This window comes from Cryptotermes secundus, unplaced genomic scaffold (assembly GCF_002891405.2).
Source record: "Cryptotermes secundus unplaced genomic scaffold, Csec_1.0 scaffold809, whole genome shotgun sequence".
In the NCBI taxonomy this organism is placed as follows: domain Eukaryota; kingdom Metazoa; phylum Arthropoda; class Insecta; order Blattodea; family Kalotermitidae; genus Cryptotermes; species Cryptotermes secundus.
The window spans coordinates 1550-21848 of record NW_019723914.1 but is presented as its reverse complement, the minus strand read 5'-3'; the positions used below and the strand labels follow the sequence as shown (position 1 = coordinate 21848).

At 39.8% G+C, this 20299-nt stretch overlaps 1 protein-coding gene and 2 long non-coding RNA genes across 3 annotated transcripts in view; 2 read left to right on the top strand and 1 right to left on the bottom strand.

The window, feature by feature from the left end:
• The window catches only part of LOC117282135, a 3034-nt gene extending 1990 nt beyond the window's left edge, over positions 1-1044 (bottom strand). The window contains exons 1-2 of the long non-coding RNA XR_004512769.1: positions 1006-1044; positions 673-819 (exon numbers count right to left, since the gene is read on the bottom strand). This is a non-coding gene — a long non-coding RNA (uncharacterized LOC117282135). The remainder of the gene's footprint in view (positions 1-672; positions 820-1005) is intronic.
• Positions 1045-1599: 555 nt separating this feature from the next.
• On the top strand, positions 1600-4511 carry LOC111862159. Its single transcript, XR_002842384.2, has 3 exons — positions 1600-1631; positions 1939-2034; positions 2973-4511. It is a non-coding gene; the product is annotated as an uncharacterized LOC111862159 (long non-coding RNA).
• A 7276-nt stretch (positions 4512-11787) lies between these two features.
• On the top strand, positions 11788-19674 carry LOC111862157 (retrovirus-related Pol polyprotein from transposon TNT 1-94). The gene is made up of 2 exons (XM_023847335.1): positions 11788-11931; positions 15640-19674. The coding sequence occupies exons 1-2, from the start codon at positions 11788-11790 to the stop codon at positions 19672-19674; spliced, it is 4179 nt and encodes a 1392-aa protein (XP_023703103.1).
• The last annotated feature ends 625 nt before the right edge of the window (positions 19675-20299 follow it).

Here is a 20299-nt window from a genome sequence, read left to right as displayed (position 1 = left end):
TTTCGCGTAGGAAACGAAAGACCGTCCGGACAAAGTGCCTGAAGTGCGAAATCGGACTCTGCATTTCCGGATTTTTTTTAGAATTCCACACGAAGGCAACATTCCGGCAGATGACGCAGGTGGGAAGACAGATACTCCATGCAGATGGTGGCCAAAAATTATATAAGTAGGACATTATTTTCTACCTTAAAAATGTATTTCAAATAACGTCCGCACGCGCGGACTGTGCGACCCCATATGGGGATATTCGTACCGCTGACTAAACTTGTGCGACCCCGTATGGGGTATTCAGTCGTTTAAAGGTTAATTACCCTAAAAATATTTGACATATCCTACATAACTTGTGTACTGATAAGTTTGTATTGTAGCATCCTGTTGCACTCTTCCATTTTATTATAAATCTTATTTTACAGTCTTATGTGAAACAATTTATTAACTTTAAGTTTAAAATTTAAAACTTAAAAAGTTGCACATAAGACAGTAAAATAAGATTTATAATAAAATTGTATATTGAAGTACAGTTTCATAAGTAATGAATGATGACAATGACATTTGTTTGATCACAACTGGGTTCTTGGGACAATTACTTCAAAAATTAGCTCTCATTATTCTCGCTATCCACTTCTCTCATAACAGAACATCATTCATAGTATACAGTGCAGTGGTCCTTACCTGTAGCCAATACAGTGTTGTGGCTTGCTGCAATGTGTAGTGAAATCACTTTCCAGGAAATGTTTGCTGCACAAATATTTACTGTGCAGCATTCTAGCAGAATCAACAGTGAAGGTTATTCCAACCTTTCCTCCCCATACCGCAGCCCTATAAAAGTAGAACAAATAGTCTCAAAACCTAGAAATAATTCTTCAGTAAACATTACAAACTTGGTACACATTCTAAAATTTTGGGTTATGTTGAATAAATTTAACACAGATATACACTAAACTTAATTTATTCGCTGGATTAAGCAACACATAGTAATTACACCATTAATTAAAATAGACATACCGTGCTGGATCCCTTGGAAAGCTGAAGAATTTGATGCCTTGCTTGCTGGATGACAAATACACAGCAGCAACAGCACATGTTTTCGTTTTCATGTCTATACTGCAAGAAGCAATACAAAAATTATAACACCATCACGGTACCCTTAGAACTCTTTAACATTCTACAGACAATCTTTGGGATGAACCGAAAGTTGCAGAAAATATCATAAAACAAATATCGTTAGATGACAGTTCATGATAACCTCAAAAATTTTAGGCTTGAAAGAATTATATATGTTTCTAATTCCATTTGTGGTAGTAAGCATAATATTCACATACACAAATAATATGTTTAACATGGAGCTGTAATTTCGTTTGCAAATGTCTACTTTCGTTTCACAACCGCATGAAATCAAAATTCATACTTATCAATTTGCATATAATGCACCACAATAACCGCATGTAATTGTGGGTATTCAGATTCAGGGGGCGGTAACTGGAATAGGGGAAAAGGAAACACGGGGACGACTGCCTCTACGAATGACTGCGGAAACTTCATCCAGGCCTCGACCAATCAGAGAGCCTAAACAAACCTATTTGAATACCCATAATTACTTGCGGTTATCGTGGTGAATTATATGGAAATTTGTAAGTATGAATGTTGATTTGATGTGGTTGCGAAACGAAAGTAGACATATGCTTACGAAATTACAGCTCCATATTAAACATATTATTTGTGTATATTAATGTTATGCTTACTACCACAAATGGAATTAGAAACATACAGAATTCTTTCAAGCCTAAAATTTTTGAGGTTATAATCAACTGTCATCTAAATGATATTTTTTATGATATGTTCTGAAACTTTCGGTTTATCCCAGAGATTGTCTGTTGAATGTGAAGGAGTTCTAAGAGTACTTTGACGGTGTTATAATTTTTGTATTGCTTCTTGCAGCATAAACTTGAGAACAAAAACTTCTGTTGCTACTGCATGCTTCTCGTCCGGCAAGGAAGGCATAAGATTCTTCACTTTTCCAAGGGATCCAGCACGGTATGTCTGTTTTAATTCATGGTGTAATTACTATGTGTTGCTTAATCCAATGTCTTGGAAAATACATATAGAACAAACTATACCTAAATTAAGTGCAGCTTGCTATGCAATGAGATCGATTAAGCCCTTTATGCCACAGGAAACACTGAAGATGGTTTACCATGCCTGCTTTCATTCTATTATGAACTATGGATGAATATTCTGGGGGAACTCTTGACATAGTGTAAAATTTTTTAAGATACAAAAGAATATAATTAGCATCATTACAGGACATAGAAGTAGAGGTTCATGTAGAGATTTATTTAAGAAATTAAAAATTCTACCTCTTCAATCACAATATATACTATTGCTTCTCTTATTTGTTGTGTACAAAAAAATGAATTTGAATTAAATTCTAAATTCCAATATCCATAACAGGAATACTAGACAAAAATATAACTTCCATCTACCTTCATCAAACTTATCACTATATCAAAAAGGAGTCTACTTTTCTAGCATAAAAGTGTACAATAGTCTCCCACAAAGTATCAAATACTTGAGTAATGATACTAAACATTTTAAATCAGAGCTAAAGAAATATCTGCATGCTCATTCCTTCTACTCTGTAGATGAATACCTCAGTGTAAATAGAGAATAATGTAGAATTAAGCTATATTAGTTTAAGATAAAATTACTTGTACCAGTAGGTATTATTTTGACTTGTTCCATATCCAGAGGTATTAACCTACTTAGGGTCTATGGAATGCAAATAAATTCAATTCAATTCAAGTAATATGATTTATAAGAGAATAAGGTGGTGATGTCTGCTATGAGGAATAATTTAATTAAATAAAATCTTTATAATGGCAGTCCCTTTCAAGTAAAGTGTGTTTTTTTCAAATCTGAAGAAGTCCATCATGTAAGGAAGCCCACTAATTTCCTTTTTAATCTTCTTTCAGTGGGGTGCTGTGGTGAATACCTGGCAACAGCTGTTTGGTGATCACCTTGTGAACACATTTGAAGCTATTCGTTTGTAGTCTGGTTTGAACAATAATCCAACTGTGGGACAGTTTGTAGATGCCCTGAAGACTAACATCATCAGTGCACTTGCTATCAGAGGTCTGTGTGGAACTAGTTGTGAGGATGATGGTGCTACTGTTGTGTGTAACCTATAGTCATTGTTCAGGGCACCTGATGCTTCTTCACCAAATCTGTCCACAAGTCATGGCAAGGAAACCCCTGATGAATTTCCTGAGTTTCCATGTTACTCAACAAGTACAGAAGGACATGGTTGCTGCAGTACATGCTGGTGACATGGAAGTGTTCTCAGTAGCCTATGTCAGTGGTTCCATTGCCAGACAGGTGCTTCATGGTGTCAGCTGTGATGCACACAAGACATGCGTGACATCTGAAGTGCTGCTATCAGCCAATATCTTCATATATTTCTGAGACGTTGGTGTGGAGACTGTTGGTATGCTGTAACTCTAATATAATCTGTGATGGTAGGCAATTCAATTCATGTTGCAGCATATCACAGCTGCCATTAAGAGCACCATTGACTTGGAGTGGTTCAGGTGTACTGGTTGTTCACTTCACTACCAAGGAATAGTAGATGGTATTGTGAGATGTCTCACAAGAATTTACATTCCTTATTGGTGTAAGCGAACAAACAGGTTGATGACTGAATCAGCCAGGCAAAGGGCCACAAAGAGGAAGAATAAGATACTGACAAATCAGTAAGTCATTAGGAAAGTAATGCTTCTTCATCTTTGCCTTGTAATATCCTGCCCATACCAGCCCTGGAAATTGGCAGAGAGCAGTTGTTGAATTACTGGAATAATATATTCCAATTGCTCACAAGAGCATCTATAGATGTTTCATAAGTTGGAGAAAGTAACCCTGATGACAAGCAACTGCAACTGCAACTGCCATGCCTTCACATGCTCTTGTCTCAAACCTCTGGTATTGAGTAATTTGTTGATAACATTATCACCTAGAGTCGGATTACGTACAAGAAACCTATTCTGATCTTGAGCTCCCTCTCCTTGCTTTGGAGACCTGTTTCCTTCTTCCCAGAGTATTAGAACATCATTGTCAGAAGATGATCAGAGTTCATTCTGCCCTATATCTGAAAATAATTATATTTCAGTCAAGAATTGTGTGGGAAATTCTTTTCTGACTCAAATGGTTCGTGTTTATATGTGGGTAAGAGTGAAGTGGCATTATTTTATAATTGACTTGCAATCTTCAGGTTGCCTGATTCAGCATGAAACACTGAGGAGCAGAATCAATGTCAGGATTCAGTGTATATTTTGTAACTAAATTTATTAACAACTTCCTAGGTAGGAAGTTTTACTTATTAGTGTCTACATATTTTATTCATCTAATTTGTTATTATGGGTATATCCCTTCAGTCATTGCATTATTTTTGCCATTTGATTGTGTTCAGCATTGAGCTTATGAACATAAATATATAAACATCAGATTTTTAAGGTTCATTACATTCCTTCACTTATTTTATTATGTTGGCCATATTATTGTGTTCAACATTGAACTTGTGAACATTTACATATTTAAGATTTTCAAGGTTCATTATATTGCTTCAGATATTTTATTTTCAAGGTTCATTATATTCCTTCAGTAATTTCATTATGTTGGCCATATTATTGAACACATCGTAATGAAATTACTGAAGCAATATAATGAACCTTGAAAATCTTAAATATGTAATGTAGCATGAATGGGGGAGACGAGGAATGCGTATAGGATATTGGTGGGAAAGCCAGAAGGAAAGAGACCACAGGAAGACCAAGGCATAGGTGGCTGAACAATATTAGAATGGATCTTAGAGAGATAGGATGGGATGGCATGGATTGGATAGATCTGGCTCAGGATAGGGACCAGTGGAGGGCTCTTGTGAACACGGTGATGAACCTTCGGGTTCCATGAAATGCTGAGAAATTCTTGAGTAGCTGCAGAATTGGTAGCTCCTCAAGAAGGGCTCAGCTCCACGAGTAAGTAAGTAAATAAATAAATATTATTGTGTTCAGTACTGAACTTATGAACATCTCACAACCCTATGGGCCTTCATGGCCTGTTACAGGGATAGCTCTACTTTACTTACTTTACTTTTACACACACACACATATATATATATATCAGACTTTCAAGGTTCATTATGTTTATAATGCGTATATATTAACCATCTTTTAGTGCATACAGTTTCACTTGTCACTTCACACTACATGTTTCGGCATCATTCTGCCATCCTCAGGTGTATTAATCACGTTAAACCATTGCACTGCCTGCCATCAAGTGTCCATTTATAAAATGATATAAAATGTGTGTTTGTCGTTCAATAATAAAATTTATATGTTAAAACTACTTAAGGTCTATCCGCTTACATGTCGTATATCAAACTTGTGTGTAATGCCATTCACCCTCTATGGGAATCGTTCTTCTTATGTTTTAATTGTGTATATACTGTGTCTCTTGATGTGTGTGTCTTATGTGGCTGCGTGCGTTGTTTTGCTGGATGTATGTATGTGTAAGAGACGGTTAATATATACACAATATGGATACAAATCAGTGCAACAGGACACTAAAATACAACATTCATTATATTCGTTCAGTTAATTTATTAATTTGGAAACATGAGCATGTTTCAGATCATGATATTTGTAAGACAAAGACAAAATCAACTCCGTGCAGTGTGACTATTTAAGTTTTAGCACTTGAGAACTCAGCACCCTTACACATTTTGATCCTTATGGATCATCTTCAGAGGGAACATCAATACTTATTCGGAAACCACTATCACAGTAGGTGTTCTGAGTGCTGAATTACATACACAATGCCTGGAATACACAATATACACAATATTCAACTTTTCACAATCGCACCAGCCTTCCTGGTATTAGAACTTTGTTCTTTAAGTCAAAATTTTATAAACCATGCAGGTTCGTGTCACTTCTCCTATCGTCTTTCTTGGAGGGGGCTGAACTTGTGCCACCTGTCTATCTTGTGAAGGAGATTCTTAGTATTGTCCGTGTTTGTTCGTGGCTTGCTGGACGGAGTTATTTTTGTCTTTGTAATTGTTAGTGTGATGGACCAGAATGAAACAAATAAAAAAAAGGTTTGTAAGAGTTCTGCAATTATTTTATTGCTTTTTGTATATTATTAAATGCAATCTTAATCTTGTTAACAAGAGAGTGTATCAGATTCTCGAGTTTCATTATACTACTGAAATTAATAACAAATGAAAACCTCAATATTATTACTTCCTCTACATGATATATATATATATATATATATATATAACACATTAATGTAACTGAAAAGCTATGTTCTGTAAAGCTTTCAGGTATAAGTTGTAAGCAAAGTTATGAAGTTGAATACAAGTATCTCTGATGGAAACAGAATTTTCTTTCAAGTTTACCCACCATCAGCTTTCCTAAACACAAGTATTCTATATATGTTATAGTTCAAATATCCATTTCATTTCAGCNACACACATAGCTAGAATTAATAATTGATGTAAATGAAATGTTCTTATTTTACAGGCACTGGTGAGAAACTTTCTCCCGATAAATAATGTTGCAACCTGATATCTTGTACTGCAGAGGTTCTTATTCCGTTGTGTGTTTTCTGTTTTTGAACTGAGTTTGATATCATTTAACTCATTCCCTCCAGATGGTTTTGAGCGAAGTGATACTAAACTCAGTTCGAAAACAGAAAACACAACGGAGTAAGAACCTCTGCAGTAGAAGATATCAGGTTGCAACATTATTTATCGGGAGAAAGTTTCTCACCAGTGCCTGTAAAATAAGAACATTTCATTTACATCAATTATTAATTCTAGCTATGTGTGTGAACCAGTGATTTTTTGGGAGGGAGCAGTAAAAAAATGCTGGTGGTATAATGGCATACTTTCTTACCGACAGGGTAGGTGGTATTATAGTATACCTTCTTACCGACCGAGCCCTTGGCACTGGCTGCAGCTTTTTTTTATTATGAGAATTGCAGCTGGACACCGCGGCAGCACTGATGCTTCATGACGTCATGCTGGCTGTGTTGCCCGCCAATAGCATTGAGTTGCCACCTCCTGTTCAGATTGGTTTGTTTAAGCTCTCTGATTGGTCGAGATCTGCCTCCCCACATATAGAGGCAGTAGTTACGGTAGTTACCGTGTTTCCTTTTCCTCTATCCCAGTTGTCACATCCTGGGCCAGACGGACCAGCTGAACGGCCGTAAAGACTTTGTCTACTGCAAAGGAGCAAATTCTGCCAGCACACTCACGGTGGAACAAACTGTCCTTTTCAGGGCCAGTCAACTTTTGAACATCGACATTCCACATAGCTTCGCAGCTATTCTGTACATTCAATTTATACAATTTAATACATACAATTGTTAGTTTTACGTGGTTGTCTTTTAGAACATCGACAATCCCACAGAGCATACCTTTGTGATTTGCAATAGGCATGAGGTTATCGACTTGACACTATGGGCCAATAAAATGGGAAATGTGATAAAAAATTGGCATGTATCTGATGAGCCGTTCCTATCGGATCACACATATATATATATACTTTCAAATAAGCAACATTACAGTAGATAAAGCTACTTATAGGAATCCTAAGAGAACCAATTGGGAGTCTTACAACTACCTAAAGCTAAATCTGGAGATTGCGAAATATACTCACAGTACAGGATGCTGATCGGTCCGTTGACCAGTTGCAACGGGATATTATCTCGTCCTTTAATCGGAATTGTCCGGCTAGGACCACTCGCGAACCAAGGAGAATGCCTTGGTGGAGTAAACAGCTCAGTGGGCTTAGAACCGAAACGAAAAGGCTGTTTACTACAGCTAAAAGAACAGGGCAGTGGGAGACTTACAAGGATGCCCTTACCTGTTACAACAAAGAAATAAGGAAAGCCAAGCGATCCTCATGGAGGAGGCACTGCCAGGAGATCAATGATTTACCAGGCGGTGCCAGACTCATGAGAATCATGGCAAAACAGGCGACCAACAAGGTCAGCACGATTAAGCTGCCTAACGGGCAGTATACTCAAACAGGAAGTAAGACATTGAATGAATTATTTAGGGTTCACGTTCCTGATTCAAAATTGATTGATAATTTGGACGATGGACAGGGTCAGCAAAACCTGGGCACTTGCCAAAGTAAGACGAACAGGGTAAACTGGAACCTGGCCAAAGTCATAATTAACCAATCAAAAATCAGATGGGCACTGAATATCTTTACACCATTTAAGTCAGTGGGAACAGATATAATTGTACTGGCACTTTTGCAGCAAGGGGTAGAACTCTTAGTTCCACATCTATGCCGCATATAGAGTCTGCATGGCATATGGTTTTATCCCCATGGTCTGGAGGCAAGTTAAGGTGACATTTATCCCAAAGACCGGGAAACTAGATTACACCAAGGCTAAGGTTTATGGTCCTATCAGCCCGTCGTCTTTCCTTTTGAAGACGATGGAGAAAATGGTGGATAGGCATATCAGGGACGGGGCATTGAGGACATCCTGTACACCGAAACCAGCATGCCTACCAAACAGGTAAATCTACAGAACGCGCACTACACAAGGATATTGCCTTAGGAGCATTCCTTGACATAGAGGGAGCTATCGATAGAACCTCATTTGATATAATCAAACAGGCCGCTGGAAAGCATGGCATAGAGCCTGCAATATGCAGGTGGATCAGTGCTATGCTGGAAAGCAGAACCATGGCAGCCACATTATCAGGAGAGACCCTGGGGGCATTCGCATCTAGGGGCCGTCAGCAGAGGGGATGATCTCATTTGGGGACTAACTGATGATGGGTATTATACAGTAGGATATGCTGATGACATAGCAATCCTCATAAACGGAAAATTACTTTCGACATTATCAGAACATTTTCAAACAGCTCTGTACACGGTCCAACGATGGTGTGAAAGAACAAGCCTTTCCATCAATACAAATAAGACGGTAATTATACAGCTTACCAGGAAGAGAAATATAGAGGACCTTAAGGAACCGACCCTCTTCAATAAGACGATCCAGCTCTCCAGCGATGTCAAGTACCTTGGTCTAATATTAGACAAGGAACTGACATGGAAAAAACAGCTGGACAAGGTCATCAATGAAGCATATAAGGCTTTTTGGACATGCGAAAGCATGCTTGGTATACCTTGGGGATTGCAGCAGCACGTTGTGCATTGGACGTACACTGTGGTTCTAAGACCCATAATTACATATGGCACAACAGTATGTTGGCCAAGAGTTAAATTCAAGACAAGCAAGGCAGAACTTAGCAAATTGCAAGTGTTGGCTTGCTTGGGTATCACAGGAACAATTCCAACAGCTCCAACAGCAGCACTGGAGGCACTCCTTGGACTCCCCCCACTGCATCTACAGTTGGAGGCAGAGACCAGGGCAGGAATCTACCATCTCCAGTGCATTGATCAATGGAAACCTAGATCCGATAGTTTCGGACATGCATACATAACTCAGGACATGAAAAGAATCCATATTACAAATGGGGTCTGACAAAATGATACTAAGGCATGTATATGAAAAACCCATCACAGTTAGATTTCCTAACAGGAGTGAATGGGAAGACAGGTTTTTTTCGGCCTGATAGAAAAGGGGGGGGCTGATCTGGTATATAGATGGTTCCAAGATAAATAAGTTCACTGGAGCTGGTGTGTACAGCTATGGCACGAGGTGGAAACTTAGTTTCAGCCTTGGGGAGTTCACGGCAGTATTCTACGCAGAAGTATATGCCATTAAGGCATGCATTATGGAGAATCTAGATAGAGACTACAGAAATTGGAACAACTACATTCTATCTGATAGCCAAGCTGCCCTTAAAGTGCTTGACAAACACCAGATCAACTCAAAGGTCTGGGATTGCCACCAAACCCTCATGGAACTGACCAAACATAACAGGGTACAACTGATATGGGTGCCAGGGCATGAGGGTATTGCTGGAAACGAAACAGCAGATCAATTGGCCAAGATTGGAGCTGAAAATCCATTCATTGAACCTGAACCATCCTGTGGCATCTCTATAGGAGTTGCCAGAAAGGCAATCAAGGACTGGACAAATATGGATTACAAGAAATGCTGGGGATCCTTGACTGGACTCAGGCAAGCAAAGGGACTAATATGAGGACCCTCTACTAAAAGAGCGAAGGAACTGTTGAAGTTAAACAGGAACCAGGTACGATGGGTGGTAGGATTACTTACAGGACACTGTCAACTTAAAGGACACCTCTTCAAACTGTGACTAAGTAACAGTCCCACTTGTGAGAGGTGTCAAGAAGTAAATGTGAGGCATTGGCTTAAGATTATGTCACTTGGTTCAATATTTTATGGAACCAAGTGACTATTTCGACGCCCCCACATACAAAATCCTGCACTTTATTCGAAGCGCAGGATTGCTGAGGGGATAATCAAAAGTGGAAGCACAATTGATCACTATAGGTCGTGGTGCAAGGGCAAAGATGGCCCACCCCTTGTACATTCATTCATTGGCAGTACTTCAGCCAGACTCGTGGCAGATCATTGTTCATGATGTTGAAATATTACTTGTCTCCACTGTCCCACTTTTGGTGGTACTTCAGACAAATTTGTTAACAAGAAGCTTCTGGTCTTGAAACAACATGGTGTTTCTCTCTCTCTCTCACACACACATACGCACGCACGCGCGCCCACACACACACACACACTGTATATGTGTCTTGCTGTGCTGACAGCAAGTTAGGCACAAATATTGTACTACACTTTAAAAACACGAAGGTGCTAGAAGCTTAAAACTTTGCATTCATTTCAGTAAATAATGTGGTGTATAGACCTGTTGCTAGTCGGTGACCATAGAAACAGTGGCCATTGCTACGTAACGTCCGCAACAATAGAACAACTGTGTCATGCAACCCAGTTATCTTGAAGACAAGTAGCCATTCAGTGCAGCTGAGGGTTCAGTTGTGGACTATTAATCGGTGGGCAACGAAGCTGATGAATCTCCATTGCTAAGTTTCGTTACCGGGAAACGTCTGGCGAGATCACTGCGGAGGAACAGCCACAGTGGAGAGCAGTTATCAAGACTAGTGAAAGTAGACTGAGAAGACTTAGCGTGGGGTGATTTGTGGTGTGGAAATCAGCAGTAGTGTTATAGTTATCGTAGTTACGACCTGTAAGTGGTCAGTAAATCTGTTCACCAATCCAAACCCCATCTAATAGTCACTAACAACTAACACACATGACACTTCAGTATTATCAGAGACAGAACTAGAAGGACATGTTAATAATAATGATGATAATTTAAGTGACCTAATGTACAGCAGTTTCCAGTGCAGTATGTGTATCACTTCAGTCCCTTTCATGTGAGACTTGAGGTTCGCACATGCTGACTGAAGGTTCCTGTGTTTTGGGGTGTAATCCTGTGTCCTCTCCATTTGCATTTGGAAAAGTGTCAGTCTCATAAATTCAGCAAATTTTTCTTTTTTTTTTATAAATAAATACATTCTATAAAATATTTTTAAGTAGGTATATACCATTCTTGAGAAAAATAAAAACAAATAAAAAGCTCATGACCATGTTCTGCACTCCAACTTCTAGAGCCTTGATGGCTTCCAGAGCAGCAGCATATGGTACAGTGCGGTGGCTGTTGGGACTTCATGAAACACAATAATACAGTGCATTGTAATGCAGGTTCTCTTATGTGCACTATCTCCCAGTATGAAGTAGCCCAGAAGATATCAGCATGACATGACATTTGGGGCTCTCATGGCAGTGAATAAGAAAGATCGCAACTTTCTGGGAAATGTTGCTACATTTTGGTGGAAAGTTGCAAAGATTCTTGGGAACCTGCTGTCTCCATCTTCAGGGGGACTACCCACAATATCACGCCCCGTAAGACAGTAATCTACTTATTCAATGGATGTTTGGAAACTGGATCAACAAGTTGAAGTATGCCTTCAGTGTGATGGCTGTCCCACTGAATATGCCTATAAGCACATTTCACGGCTGCTTTATGTTACTTTGTGTTTCAGACTACTTTATACTGGGTCATATTGTGTACCACATATTAGAACAGCTATTATCAATCTACTGTATCTTGTACACCAATATCCATTTTGTAAAAATACTAGTCCCATCACAGCAAAAACAAAGCAAATTTCCAATCTACATTTTAGCATGGATACTCTGAAATTACAGTTTTATTGAATATGGAGATTATAAACTTGAAAATTTCTGAAGACAGTTTGATTCAACAAGCGTTATAATATACTGGAAGTATCACTTTTGGCAAAGCTCAATATTGCGTTTTTTTTAATTGCTAGTGGTGTGGGACCAAGTTCCTTGTACTGTGGCCACTTCTGGCCTATTGTGCCAGCCCCAGATGATTGTGGAGCAATTGCTGGAATAAAGATTGGCAGGGGAAACCGAAGTACTCGGAGAAGACCTGCCCAGCGCCACTTTGTCCACCACAAATCCCACTTGATCAGACCTGGGATCGAACCCAGGCCAACAAGGTGGGAAGCCAGCGACTAACAGCTTGAGCTATGGCGCGGCCTCAATATTGCGTTAACGAGTGACAACACCACAGTTTACCACTGCTATATTCTGGTTCTATTCATGAATAACTGAGATTAGATTTGCATTCAGTTTGTGTCAGAATGATAAACACTGGCCTCTTTAAACTAATTACACATAGATAACAACATATGGAACAAGTGTCTGAATTATCAGTTTTTATTGAAGAATTTACATAATAAATTCTATGTGGTAGTTCTTAGTTACAAAATATGTGGAAAGTATATAACTGTAGAGGGCATATAAGGACACTAGACAGTCCATTGGTGCACCCCTGGACCACAAGGTACACCTCAGAGCATAGGTGCATGCAATATCAGCAATAACGAAATCCACATCTAAAGTTTACGTAGAATCATTCATGTGACATAACAGCCATCTTGTAGTGGTAAAATTCCATGTATAACCTGCATAAATTCCGTTCAATGTAGTAAATTCGAAAAGTGCACAGTGTCCAAGAAGTATAAGTGCCCCTACCTGGACGATGTGTGTGAGGCTAAAACTGTGCAAAATTTCTGAGCAACAGTTGTGATGCCTACTCAGACACACTGACAGCTCCTGTTGTTGAACAGAGTGTATTTCCAAACACACTAATGGTGCTTGTTGTGCAGTGAAGGCCAACTCCCGGTAATATGTTAACAGAGTATTAACTTTTTGTATTTTAGGGGAAAATGTTAGTTGGAATAGATTTAGTCTTGGGGAAATACTTGTAAGATGTATGAAAGTGGATGTAACAAGGGTTAAACAACTTAAAGGAATTTCTGTGTATGGACTTAGATGGACATTGGCTTGCCACGCGGGAATGTCCAGTCAGCAGAATGACATTGAAGGTACCTCGAAATGCTAACTTTGCAGAAGCTACACTTGAGCAAGATGGGGGAACGTTTGCAGGTAAAAGTGTTAGCCAAATGGTCCAGCAGTAGAAGGGGGTGCGTCCACTTAGGATCCCAGCCAACGAGATCACCCACCTTGGGATAAGACGTCATTGGAGGCGGACTTACACCCCCCCGGGAAAGTAATGAGTTTACATGAATAAAGGTATATAACCCGGAGAGCAAATTATTATGGGGATTATTCAAACAGTAATTTTGGGCAGCTGTCGCCGGATGCTATGCTAGGAGAAGCACCGGCTAAGTGCCGGGCCGCACCATCCGTCTGCAGACTCAACAAGTAAGTGGAACTACTCTTATCGCCATGCTTAATAATTGTAATATTATTAAAGTGTAACCCCTCCAATGGGACTTGAGTTAGGAACGTTACAACAAGTGTACGGGGCATAAGAGTGATCCAATTGAGTGATGCAGAGGTAGACAGGTGTAACGTGTAACCCGAAACCAGTCAGCTCTTTCATTGTGATAGTACCAAAATGTATATAACTGTATATTGCTTGTTTATACTAATATAGGGTAGCATAGGGTGAGGATGTGGGTTTCTGTTGTGATTTCCTCCCTTACCACGTTTCGCACCTGCGCCCTCCAACCAAGCCCGGTGAACAGTGAGCCCCTAGCCAATGAAGCAACGATAGAGGAAGTAATTCAGTCGTTTCCTTAGCTCTACCCCTGTGACTGCAGTACAAGAGGTGACAGCGGGAATACCTCCATGCCCCCATCACCACGGTATAACTGGTGGCATAACAGTGCTGGAATGAACAAAATTTTGGTTATATGTCCCAATGGCACCTCTTATCCAATTGGTATCTTGGGCATTTCCAATAGGGTAAAGGAGACCGGGGCATGAAACTCACCACTCATCTCCATCTAGTGAAGAAGTCAAGAATGGTGGGGCTATACATCCAATCCCCCATGTCTTCATGGCATAGTGCTTGGACAACTTTACTATTACCCTTAACTTACTTGAAGGGTGAATGCCATCTGACCCCACAGTGTTGAGGAGGAAGAACAATTCTTCTGTGGCCTGTCTTGGCCATGTTAGCAACGAAGACTCAACGTTCAAACAGTTGAAACACAATGATCGCGAAATGGACACAACTTGTGCATCCTTTTGTTACCACACAGTTTATAATATCCGCGCCAAAAGCGTATGTGAGCTAATTTATGTAAATGTGGCACCCCGGCAAGTCTGGCTGGCATATTTTAGAGCCCTCTACCGAACACACAGGCTTAGGTCTACTGTACTGTGCTGACATTATCTCAACATTCCATTAAGCCCATATATTCAAAATTGCCAAAATACAGCATGATGACATGCAGATACATATATATGTGTGACACAGTCAGGCTTCTTCGTCCACTTCAACGAGCATAACAGACATGAAATAATTTATCCTGTTTAGTTTAGTATCCAGGAGGTGCTCCATTCGACTATCTGGGGGGGGGGGGCACCAGAAGATATACTGACTGATCCTTTCCAGGTTATTCTTTAGTTGCTGCAGGGTAAAATGTAACAACTGCTTTGTTTCAAATCTTTCCAAGTTCACCATTTATCAAGCATTATTCCAACCGATTCTAGGTAGCCAAAAATGCCAAGATCACTGTAAAATAAATCCTAAATAACACACGCTCGCCAGAACACTCATACACTTGTAGGATACCTGTAGATTCTAAATGTTTCTAGAATCACTGGATTTTTGGGCTCTGTCCTTTGTCCTGCTAGAACGAGCTCTTTCTAATGCATCCAGCAGAGAAGTTGTGCCTCCCCCACCCCCTTTCAAGAGAGGACTGAAACAGACCCAGTTCCTCAAATGGTACATTCTCTTGTTTTGTGAACACCAGACAATGTTGGATTGGTAATCATATCATCATCATAAGTTGGCAACATTTATGCTTATTGTTTTTTTTATATATCCGTTTTCGCCCTCTAATAAATGGAAGACTCGTAAAAGCACTATGTTCTACACACATGGACAGTGTATCTTAAATCATCACCTTTCCTAACATTATTTCATCAGGTTATGGGCCCAGGACGTTTTGAACTGTGAGTGTGTATAATAGAAAGATTTGTAATCTGCTGGTGGGTCGTACTTCTTATTGCCTATGTGTTGTGAGGACATTGCCAACGATGTAGAATGACGAAGCAGGAGCAAGTGCATTGCTTGCCGGGATCCAAAAGCTGAAGGGAGTCGTGAACTACCAGGACTGGAAGTTTCAAGTACAAAATTATCTAGAACACAGGAATCTATGGAGTGCAGTTACAACAAGTGGAACTGAGGTAGGTGAAACTGTGACAACAGATAAGGATCGACGTGCTCATACTTCCATCTGCATGCTGCTAGAGCCTATTTGTTTTGCCAAAGTCCGCACAGCTACTACCGCAAAGCAAGCGTGGACGAAGCTGAAAGAAGCCTACAAAGATAAAGGCGGGGGTAGGAAATTACGGCTACAACAGAGTCTTTGGAACTGTAAGTTAGAAACGTGTTTGTCGATGGATGACTATGTGACTAAAGTCTTGAACTTATCACATCAGTTAGAGGATGTCGACGTCAAAGTAAGTGACGACTGGGAAATATGGATACTTCTCGGTGGACTGCCTGCGAGTTATGAGCCATTTCTAATGAGCCTCTTTAACCTCAAAGAGCCAATGACTGTGGATGAACTAGTTGGAAAACTGCTGGAGATACATGACTTAAGAAATACTTCTGAGCAGCAGAATCAAGAAGAGATTGCCATGTATACACAAGGCAAGAAAAGGCAACAGTTCATACAACACAAATCTTCGACTCATGAAGATAGAGCAGACAAAGGAGGAGGAGAGAAGAAATTCCAATTCAAGTGTTACAAATGTCATGAGACCGGTCACAAAGCTTCGGAGTGCCCATCGAAAGGTTTAAAATGGGGTACTGGGAAAGAGAAGGGCAAATTCAAGACAAGGACTGGTGCTATGATGTCAATGGCAGGTGAGAGACCCATTGTAGGAAAATGGTACATTGACAGCTGCTGCAGTAATCATGTAAGCCCTGACAAGAAGTGCATGACAGAGTTCACACAGGAAACTCCTAGTATAACAATCACCGTCGCAAATAATCAGGTGATGGAATCAAAGGGTAAAGGTAATGTACCAATAATGTTGAAAGGATCCGACGATGCTCGTGAGCTGTCTAATGTGTTGTATGTGCCCGATGCCACAGCAAATCTTTTGTCTGTGAGCAACACTGTGAAAAAGGGATACTGTATGTTTTTCTCTGCAGATAAAGGGTGTCAGATATTTAACAGCAAAGGATGTCGAGTCACAGGAACAATAGTTGGTACAGCCAAGGACGTGGGTGGAATTTATGAACTAGAAGTTGAGGACAAATTGAAGTGCTATGCTATTAGCCAACCTAAAGCAAACAGGGCGAACATACAGAGTCCAGCTTTATGGCACCAACGTCTGGTCCATCTTAATGCAGCTGATATGTTGAAGTTAAGAAAAATTGATTGTGGAGTGAATTTTCCTGATTCTGAGAACAAGTTGGATTGTATCCCATGTGTAACTGGCAAACTGGCAAGACAGCCTTTCCCATTGAGTGAGTCAAGATCAAGTAAGAGACTGGAATTGGTTCATGCAGATCTCTGTGGGCCTTTAGAAGAAAGATCATTCAGTGGTTCCAGGTATGTACTACTTTTGAAGGATGATTATTCGAGAAAAATGTTTGGATATTTTCTCGCCACAAAATCAGACGTCTTTAAACACTTCAAAGAATTCACTCTGAGAGCAGAAATCGAAACAGGTGAGAAGTTGAAGTGCATTCGTACTGATAATGGAACTGAGTTCTGTAATAAACAGATGAATGAGTTTCTAGCTGAGAGAGGAATAAAGCATGAAAGAACAGTCATTTTCTGTCCTGAACAAAATGGCAGAATAGAGCGCTCCAACAGGACTGTAATCGAGACCGCAAGAACCTTACTGGAAGGAGCTGGTTTACACAAGCGATATTGGGCAGAAGCAGTGAACACTGCAATCTATGTAAGAAACCGGTGTCCATCTAAGGCAGTGTCAGGAAAAATACCTGAGGAACTTTGGAGGCAGAAAAGGATAAGTCTCAGCCATTTAAGGGTTTTTGGCTGTGAAGCTTATGCACACATCCCAAAACAGAAGCGAAGGAAGCTGGATCCAAAGGGTGAGAAGAAAATATTTGTGGGATATAGTGAGAGCAGCAAGGCCTACAGATTGCTGGACACTGACCACAAGGGTAATCTCACAATTGCCAAAACAGTTGTTTTCTTTGAGAATAGGTTTCCAGGTAAATTAGTTGATGACAGCAAGCCAACCCCAGATCCTTTGCCCGTAGTTAGTGAGTTCCATTCAAAGGATCCAGATGATATGGAGGAGGCGAATGTTCAAGATAAGTCAGGCTCTGAGGACAGCAGAAGCACTACCACCGTAGACAGTGAGGACCATGACATCCAGTTAGTGGAAGAAGGTGGATCCCATCAGAACCAAGCTGGTGAGGACACACAAGTCCGAAGGTATCCATTACGCAAACGTACACCTAGAGTTTTTCCTGATCATGTCATGTATAGTGCAGTGCAGTGTGACCAGGAACCTGAGGACATTGAGCAAGCCTTGAAGTGTGCTGATAGTGACAAGTGGATTGAAGCGATAAATGAAGAACTTGACGCTTTGAAAAGCAATAAAGCGTGGGACTTAGTGAACCTTCCTCCAGGAGAAAAGGCTGTGGGTAATAAGTGGGTGTTTAAAATTAAACACGATAGTGAAGGCAAAATTACAAAACACAAGGCACGATTAGTAGCCAAAGGATTCACACAAACTTATGGGTTTAATTATACAGAAACCTTTTCTCCTGTAGTAAGGTACTCCACACTAAGACTTTTGCTTTCTTTAGCTATTCAGTTAGATTGGAAAATAGATCATTGGGACATTGTAACCGCCTTTCTGCATGGCCCTCTTAAGGAGAATGTGTATATGGTTCCGCCTTATGGGCTAAATGCTACGGATGTAAAAGGTAAAGTATGCAAATTGAGAACAGGATTGTATGGTCTTAAGCAATCTTCACGAATTTGGTATGAACAACTTCATTCTGAACTGTGTAAATATGACTTTAGACAGTGTGAATTTGAACCCTGTGTATATACGAAGTCCAGTGAGAAAGGTGTTGTGATAGTAGCCATTTATGTGGATGACATCTTTGTCTTTTACAGTAATACTGTAGAAATGCAGAAGCTTAGGAAGGCACTAAGTAATGAGTTCCCAGTGAAGAATCTTGGTGCAGCTAAGAATATTCTAGGGATGAGAGTTGAAAGATCGAACAATGTAATCACTTTGGATCAGAGCAACTATATTAGGAATGTCCTAGATAAGTTCAGCATGCAAGACAGCAAACCAGCGCGCACTCCTCTAGTTACAGGGACCCAATTGGAGAAGGGTGTATGTGATACTAGTTTTCCGTATCAGAGTCTAGTAGGATGTCTCATGTACATCGGAGTTTGTACCAGACCTGACATAATTCATGCTGTAAGTTTGTTATCTCGTTTTAACACTTGCTATGGAGAAGTGCATGTCCGAGCTGCCAAGAGAGTACTACGATACTTGAAAGGGACTGTTGACACTAAGTTAACGTTCCAAAAGAATACCACAGCAAAGTTAGATTTGTGTGGATATGTTGATGCAGCTCATGGTAATGACCCTCTTGACAAGACCTCGTATACTGGATATGTTTTCAAATTGGGTGGTAATGTAATTTCTTGGGAAAGCAGGAAACAAGATTCGTTATCATTGTCAAGTACTGAAGCTGAGTACAAGGGGTTGAATGATGCCGCTAGAGAGTGTGTACGTTTACACGATTTACTGAATGGACTGGTTGAAGGTATTAAAGAAGGGATTTACTTATCAAACTTTGTACTAGAATTGATGAATGAAGAGAAAGTACCTGTAATCTTTAATGATAATCAGTCAGCCCAAATGTTAAGTAAGGATAGGCGATTCAGTAAGCGTACTAAGCATATAGAGTTAAAGCATCATTTTATCAGAGAAGCCATAAAGAAAAGTAAAGTGAAACTTGATTATATTCAGAGTGAAGAGTTGATGGCAGACTTGTTGACCAAAGCTCTGCCAGGTCCAAAAACTGAGTATTTTCGTCGCAAGTTGAATTTGATTGCATAGTTAATTATATTATGTTTTACTTGATTGTTGACTTATGATTGTGATGAGATTAGGTCATGTTGGATTGGTAATCATATCATCATCATAAGTTGGCAACATTTATGCTTATTGTTTTTTTTTTATATATCCGTTTCTGCCCTCTAATAAATGGAAGACTCATAAAAGCACTATGTTCTACACACACGGACAGTGTATCTTAAATCATCCACCTTTCCTAACATTATTTCATCAGACAATGAACACAATCCAAAAACCCAGCAAGTGATTCTGAGTGATATACAATACCAATTTTAAATTCTGAATTTTGGTGAATGAAGCGTAAGTCAGAAATATTTTTTCTTCTCCTTCAGTTAAGGTAAAGGCTTCTAGGTCACGTTCAGTCTCTTACTGTCGTTCTGCCCATCTTCCTCTTTCATATTTCTTATTCTCCGAGTTCTGTACTGTTATTTGTCTCTTCATCTATCATTTCCACATGGCTCTGCAGTGCCCTCTGCTGCATCAGCTACACCAAGCGGCTGTTTCACTGCGCACAGCATGTGTTCACAATGTGACATAAAATTTATATACATAAAACAGTTTCTGAGCTAGTGGGATGTGAGGTCTCAAAAATAACAACTTCCATTAA